This window comes from Dipteris shenzhenensis, chromosome 19 (assembly GCF_047967505.1).
Source record: "Dipteris shenzhenensis isolate YYH24624 ecotype China chromosome 19, Dip_SZ_1.0, whole genome shotgun sequence".
Lineage (NCBI taxonomy): Eukaryota > Viridiplantae > Streptophyta > Polypodiopsida > Gleicheniales > Dipteridaceae > Dipteris > Dipteris shenzhenensis.
This window is the reverse complement of record NC_141614.1, coordinates 1550159-1558301: the sequence shown is the minus strand read 5'-3', so window position 1 is coordinate 1558301 and position 8143 is coordinate 1550159. Positions and strand designations below refer to the sequence as shown.

General features: G+C 41.3%; 1 protein-coding gene across 1 annotated transcript; it reads left to right on the top strand.

Annotated features, from left to right (window-relative positions):
- LOC147889904 (uncharacterized) lies at positions 1–2108 on the top strand. The gene is made up of 5 exons (XM_087390729.1): positions 1–33; positions 124–739; positions 886–960; positions 1106–1209; positions 1321–2108. The coding sequence occupies exons 1-5, from the start codon at positions 29–31 to the stop codon at positions 1580–1582; spliced, it is 1062 nt and encodes a 353-aa protein (XP_087246855.1). The 5' UTR covers positions 1–28; the 3' UTR covers positions 1583–2108.
- The last annotated feature ends 6035 nt before the right edge of the window (positions 2109–8143 follow it).

Below are 8143 nucleotides of genomic sequence, written 5' to 3'. Positions count from 1 at the left end.
CCCGCCCCACTACTCTGCATCAAATCAAATGAGGTAACGCCGCATCTTTTCATTCCTTCTCTCCCCTTTCTTTTGTATCGCAACTTGTTTTTGAGTTTCCTCCCCCCTCGCTCCCTTCCACAGGTTGAGAGCTCGACAATGTAGCTCCGTCACCACGCCTTTCGCACCCCGCACATTGCGCAGCTCCAAGTACCCGTCTTCCCCCCCGCAGCCGCTTACAACGCCGCCGCCCTTTTCCACCGACCCTATCCCCTCGAATTTTAAGTGTCTAGGGTCCGTTCTAGGTCCTCCCGTTTTAGTAGAAGAAGGGCAGCGTTGCCGAGGCCTTTCCAAACGCAGGAAGAACGAGGTCTTCGGCAAGGCGGGAAGAAGCCGGTCATCGAAAAAGGAGCCGAAAAGGAGAAAGCTCGTCAAGCCAGAAGATTTGACGCAACCTAGCGGCGTCGGTGTACTATGCCGAACTTCTTCCTGCACCACCATCGGAAGGAAGAGAGTAGTAGGAGTAGACGACGGGGAATGCAGCGAGATTTTGAGTGTTCCTGCACCTAGCCAGCAATTTGGATACCCTGCTAGGAGTCCTGTTGCGAGTAACTCTGAGTCAGAATGCACTCCAAGGAAGAGGATTGCTTCTCCCAAAATACCCTCAACCCCATCCATTCAAATATCGGTTGCAGCAGTTCACGAAGAAATGGAGCATGGCGGTGATTCGCGGTTGGAGTGGCTGCCGTTTGACTTGTTGGTATGACTGTAGCTGCTCTTATCATTTCCAGTTTCGGTCAATGTTATTTATTCTAAACGTGGTCTTTAGTTCCTTTGATGAGACAGACCCTAGTGATATGTGTCGCTATGCTTGTCTTGCCTTAATTATTTTCACCTGTCACGCAGGTGCGCATTGTATGCTGCCTTCAACACGACGAGCTGAAACCCGTCTTTCACGTATGCAGGCGATTGAGAAAAGCTGTAAGTTAATCTGAACCACCTTGGCTTCTACTGTGGTGATGTCTGCAGCAAATTCTTGCAGCTGTATTGCTTTCTCAAAGGTTTGTTGGCTCCATGTAAGTCTCTAGGTTGAGGTCTTTGATATGGGGTGTGCTAATGGATGTAGGTGTCAGTGGCACGTTTATGCCACTTCAACTTTACAACGCCTGAACGAGAAAGGAAACAGACACTTGGACCTCTCATTCTGCGGGATGATCAGAATTGGCCAACGTGAGTTAAGCGTTTGATTAAGTTGAGGAAATCGAAGAGTTTAACCAAACGGAGAATAGGCAGGATTTTTCTCCCAATGATTAAAATTTAAATTGGCGTTTGTGTGTGCAGTGCAGCTGAGGCTTCCGAGGCTGGATTTCGTCCGCCCACTCCCAAAGCCCCAAGGCAGCTTCTGAAGCCCACAGAGAGAAGGATTGCTTTTGCTGAAATGATTCCGATTGCTCCTCCGCTTTTTCAAGATTTTTCGTCTCCCTTATTGAACCCTAGAAAATCCTCGAGTTTGCCTCGACTGATTGTCAGAGGCGTAGCATCTCATCGAGTCTTGTTTTATGAAGAAGAACTTTGCAAAGCGGTGGCACAAAACAGCATTTGAACATTTGACATTGGCTCTCATTGTGTGGGGCTATTTACATTCTCAATTGGTCAGGTAGTCTCATCTCTATGATGAGACCTGAGACGGCAATTTCAATTTACGTATTGCGAAAGATTATTATTTGTTCAGTTTCATTGCAACACGTGCTGTCCTCTATTTGATCTCCTTTGATTTCATCTTGTACAAAAGAAATTGCAGCTCTATCAGCTCCTAGATCTGCAATTTGCAACGTGGTCAGAGGTGAAAGACGACTGGCTTCTCGCCGGTTTGGCGGTTTGTAGTCCCTATTCCATTGTATGTACATAATTGGCAGAAGGTAGATAAGTACAAAAGAAATTGCAGCTCTATGAGCTTCTAGATCTGCAGTTTGAAACATTGTCAGAGGTAAAAGAAGATTGGCTTCTCTTCCCTATTCAATTATATGTACATGATGTGCCAGAAGGCAGATACCGGCATCTCTTTTTGTTATAGAAAGTTTGAAAACAAAAATTCTCAATAGAAGGGTTTGTTCTCTCTCTTTGGAATACGTCAACAATTTGCAAATCATAAAGAGGTAAGAAAACTGATCTGTCACTAGTTACCTCATTTCTTTACACGATTGAGTGTCCATATTTTGACCGGAGTGAATTGGGATGATAGCTTCTGCGAGAGGTAATTTCGTGCATGTTAGTTCTGAGTAATTTCATGCATGTTAGTTCTGAGGACGTTGGAATTGGTTTCGTTTTGTTTATGCACAATTCATTGTACGATTGTAATGCTTTTTTTGGGTCCACACAACCTTTTTGAGGATCATGGAGAGAAGGCGGATATCATTTTTTGGCCTGCCACTTTTAAAGTGAAGCCTAAGTAACGGTGTTTCACCTTGTGAAATTGAAAATGGTTGTTTTATTTATTTCATGAAAATTAAAATTAGAATTGCACGTGGAGGTAGTTATTAATCATATGTTTGATATAACACTTCCGTATTTGAGAATTGAGAATAACTACTCATACTTGATTGCGTCTCTGCTTCGAAACACTAACCGCGTTGTCCTTTCTTTGTAGTCTTGGTTCCACCCACGTATCCTCTCGTTCTCTCTCAACTTGAAGCTAAATTTCTATTTATGCCCCCATCATTTTCTCCCCCTTTCTCTCTCTCTCCTTCTCACCTTTTAATTTGCCCCATTAGGCCTCTTGAATGTATTCAACTTGTTTTTTTTGGGGGGGAATAGCATTATCAAGGTTGCATGCGATTTGGCATGAGGAGAAGCAAATATATTATAACATTTGCGCCTCGGGCTTTATCCAGGGTCATTGCGCCTTGAGTAAATATTACTAATGTTATATAGCATGCTTGTAGCACATGCAACTCCTTTCCTCTAATGTCTCTCTCCCTTTTTAGTTTTTTCTAGTTCTATTTCAATCTTATTTAGCCATTGTCCCACGTGACTCAGGTCAAGGTACAGTTTTTGTTGACGTCGATTTTGTGGCATCAAATGACAATTGATGTTCTAGGGGAAGGTCAGTAGATTGCAAGGTAGCTAGTTTGAATCCCTTTGGAGTGGGATTAAAAAGAGCCCATCCCTACGAGAACACCTTTATGTGTAAAGTGCCATGTGAGGGAATTTATGTAGTCTTTAGATTTCAGGTTGCAAAGATGGTGGGGTCATTGCCAAGCTCCCTTGTTACACCTGGTAACTGGCTAGCAAGCGAAATAAAGAAAATAGTAGCAACCTTACAACATACTAGGTGAACCTTGGGAAGGCTTGGGAAGGGAGGATATAAGGGAGACCACAATCTTAGGGGTGGAGTGTGAAATAGCCAGACATTTGGAGGATGTGTCTTGACCCTTGCTTGAGGTGCATGCAATAGGGGACTTGCTTGGATGCAAGAAGCATAGAGCATAACAAAAGAGGGAGTTTGTAAAGCTACTCTCTTGCATTTGATATAAGGGATTAATGAAGATGATACTTAACGCGTTAGCTCCATCACGTGCAGGATATGAAAGAAAGGCAAATATAAATGATACAGGCAAAGATAAATGAAGCCATGTTAACATGCGAAAATAGATACGAGGATACAATGGGAAGTTGTAATATGACGTGCATGGATAACATGGTTTCTTGTATCCAATTGTGGTAGAGACGAGAAGAACAAAATATAATAAAATGGCGGGGGGAAATCTATAGGAGGATGAAGGGAGGAGAGGTAGAAGTGTGAAAGGATGAAAAGAGTAAATGGGGGAGAGAGAGAGAGAGGGGGGGTGAAATTGTGTGTGTGTGTGTGTGAGAGAGAGAGAGAGAGTAATGTGACGTTGTATGCACATGTAGAAAAGCTCATGCGCAGAAGAAGGGAGGGAGAAGAGGAAGATTATTAAAGGGTAAAGGTGGGTAAAATAAGTGTGTGTGTGTGTGTGTGTGTGAGAGAGAGAGAGAGAGAGAGAGAGAGAGAGAGAGAGAGAGAGAGAGTAGCCAACATTTCTCTGACGGGAATTAAAAACTAAGCTTTTACGTCATCACATATAAGATCTTTTTGAAATTTCCTTAAAACCTTTTTGGCCCAACACCCGAATCCAATTGTGGGACGGTGTACAATGTCCATTCATGAGTGGCTATCAGGTTGGTTTTAAACTATGATATTGGCCACAATATCTAAGACATTAGTCTAGGATAGATCAAGAAGATGTGTAGGAAACTATGTAACACCTGAATTTTTTCTTGATCATTGCATCCCCACTCTTTAACATATATAATGTGCTAGTAACTTGTGAGCAAATATTCTTGGGCAAACGCAATACCATAAGCAATGCAGGCTAAGACGTGGATGGGCAATCTTAATCTTGCATGTTCATCATTCGTGGGCATGCCCAAGATGGCGTACGTCTATAAACACCCTTAGGGAATATTAAAAAATACATTTATATGCCAAGTTCCCAATTTAGCATGTGGTCTGAGGACCTATGGGATAGTAGGTGATTCCAAGGCTTAGACTAAACCATGGACATGGGCTTTGCTCTACATGTATGGATCAAGAATGTCCAAGCCCACCTTTTCCTAAGGATCACTCTTTGCAATGCAAAGTAGGCCCTATGACATTGTGAACTAGTTGCCTAAGCTACCCCATGCACCCTCGATGAAAGAACAAATAAGTGTGAAAGTTCTCCTTGCAAGTGAGCCTCGTGGGTTAGCTCATAATTAGTGCAACTTGTTGCTCAAATGACATAGCAAACTTGACATCTCAGATATTGTGTTGTTTGGTTTCTTTGAATCACCTTGAAGCCTAGGGCATAACACCACAGAATAGAACTCTTTGCCTTTGTGACAAACACAATTGGTTTGTGTTTGTAAATCTAAGAGCATAAGTTTAGGTACGCAGCCTTGCTCCCAGATGCAAAAGACCCTCTCTACTCTACACAAAATTCTGGTGCCATTTGTGAATTGTATGTTAAGTTCTCATCATCGTCGACAGATGCATCTTATGAAATTGGGATCTTATATTAGTACCTAGGGCCTTTACTACAAAGAGGGAAAAAGATGAGGCCAAGTGGTAACCCTAGGCAATCGAGTGGGAAACGAAAAAGGCCTCAATTGTATATCCCCTATGAGTGGTCGTCTCAAATTACCAAAGTTGTATGTCCTTTGACAAGGCTTAGTTCACTGTATGAAATGCCTTCTTAAAATACAAATGGAAAATGGTAGCGTAAGAATTTTGTGAAAATATTACAGGATATGACTAGAGTGTTGTTTTACTACCATTAATGAATACTAGGTTTGTTCACTCACTTTGGAATCAGGCATATCATTAAACATGTGCATACTTTTAGGATGTGTTTGTCCCATCTAGGTCCCTCGTGGGACCTTGTCTTTGCATTGCCCAATCATTGACTTAGCAGCAGTCAAGACACTGCAAATGACAACGTTGTATGCATTGCCCTTGAGGATAAAGAACTCTATGTGGAGTGTAAGAAAAGTTAGGAAGCTCATGCTCAAGGTCCCTCCTCAGTTAGAAAAAATAAATCGCATCTTTTGGGAAGGGACCTAGGGATCTTTCAAAGGGAGTCCCAAGCTTCAAGATTGTCCTTTGTAAACGAAATGTTGTTGAAGTCTCCTCCAACAATCTAAGAGTCACAAAGGGAGATTCTGCTTCCTCTTTGTAGTCACAAAGGGAGATTCTCATCTTATTACATACCATGAACCAACACATAACAGGTGGGCCAATTAACACACACCCATGCATTTTACATTGAAGACGTTTGCTAAGCAACAATTATGTTTTCAACTAGAGTGACTACCACATTTACTTCTCTTAAAACACAATTGTTTATATTAGAGAAAGATAAAAGAGAGAGAGAGAGAGAGAGAGAGAGAGAGAGAGAGAGAGAGAGAGAGAGAGATACAAATCTTGACACTTCTCTACTTTTCAGCAAATAATTTTCTATTGAAATCTCAATGAAGCCCTATCACAAAGGGAGATTCTCATCCTATTACATTCCATGAACCAACACACAACAAAGGGGCCAATTAACACACTCCCATGCATTTTACATTCAAGACCTTTGCTATGCAACAATTATGTTTTCCACTAGAGTGATTACCACATTTACTTCGTTTAAAACACAATTGTTTATATTAAAGAAAGATGTAAGAGAGAGAGAGAGATACAAATCTGTTTTTCAGCAAATAATTTTCTATTGAAATCTCTATTGAAATCTCATTAAAGCCCTATCACAAAGGGAGATTCTCATCCTATTACATTCCATGAACCAACACACAACAAAGGGGCCAATAAACACACTCCCATGTATTTTACATTCAAGACCTTTGCTATGCAACAATTATGTTTTCCACTAGAGTGACTTACCACATTTACTTCTTTTAAAACACAATTATTTATATTAAAGAAAGATGTAAGAGAGAGAGAGAGAAAGAGAGAGAGAGAGAGAGAGAGAGAGAGAGAGAGAGAGAGAGAGAGAGAGAGAGAGAGAGAGAAAGAGAGAGATGCATTGAAATAATTTTCTATTGAAATCTCAATAATGGTAGGATGCATTGAAATAATTTTCAATGAAGCCCGACCTTTATTGAGATTTCAGTAGAAATTTATTTGAATGCACTCTGTCTCTTTGTGTGTGTGTGTGAGAGAGAGAGAGAGAGAGAGAGAGAGAGAGAGAGAGAGAGAGAGAGAGAGAGAGAGAGGAGAGAGAGAGAGAGAGAGAGAGAGAGAGAGAGAGAGAGAATGCTAAGAAAAATGTCTTCCCCAACTAAAATAGATGATAAAGCTTAACCGAGATCCAATTTAAAAATCCCCTAAAAAGAATTCAAATATTGAGATTTATAAATAAAACCTAAAATTCTATACTATTCATAGGTTCTGGATTCCCAACTAGAGACCTAAGGAAGGTGGGCGTCGTAGACAAGTCATGCTATAAAGAAGAAAAGAGATGAGGCCAAATGGTAACGGCAATTGAGTGGGAAACAAAAAAAGTCTCAATTGTATATCGCCTATGAGGGGTTGTCTCAAATTACCAAAGTTGTATGTCCTTTGACTAGGCTTTGTTCACTGTATGAGACACCTTCTTAAAATACAAATGGAGAATGGTAGCATAAGAATTTTGTGAAAATATTGCAAGATGTGACTAGAATGTTGTTTTACTACCATTACTGAATTCTAGCTTTGTCCGCTCACTTTGGAATTAGGCATATCATTAAACGCGTGGATACTTTTGTAAGATATGTTTGTCCCATCGTGGGACCTTCTCTCTGCATTGCCCAATCATTGACTTAGAAGCGGTCAAGACACTGCAAATGACAATGCTGTACGTGTTGCCGTTGAGGATAAAGAACTCTATTTGGAGTGCAAGAAAAGTCAAGAGGCTCATGCTAAGGTCCCTCCTCAGTTGGAAAATATAAATCGCATCTTTTGGGAAGGGCCTAAGAAAGGGAGGGACCTTGTGCGAGGAATCCTATCTTTGTAGGAGGGATCTTTCAAAGGGAGTCCCTTCCAAGCTTCAAGATTGTCCTTTGTAAATGAAATGTTGTTGAAGTCTCCTCCAACAATCCAAGGGTCCACATGATGCAATTGGCTCATATTCTATCTCCAAAAGAGTCCCTTTTTTTAAATGGTTGGGGCTATAGGCATTCAATATACCTTTCTTGAACTTTGTTGCCCTAAGCCAAATCAAGCCTCCTTTGCCATCAATGAACTCTCCCTAGTCCAAGCAAGTGACGAGCCCATAGAAATGCATACTTCCTTGCTAGAGACCATATTGAAGGGCCTCAACTTGGAATAAGCCTAAGCGCATGCAAATATCCACTTCAAAAACATATGTTAAAGCAATAGGATGTCTATGAGGCTGCATATATGGGTAGGCTACTATGGTGCTGCATATATGGGTAGGCTATGACTCATGTCAAAGGATGTTCCTTTGTGGCTAAGACCATGAAACTCCCATGAAAGCTATACAAGTCCACTTCACCATGGCCCAAATCGTTAGGAAGCTATGGGCTTTCGAACATGGCTTTTCAAGACCTTGAGGCTTGCGAAAGAAGTATTCCAAAACTGATAGGATTGGATCTCCAAAACCCC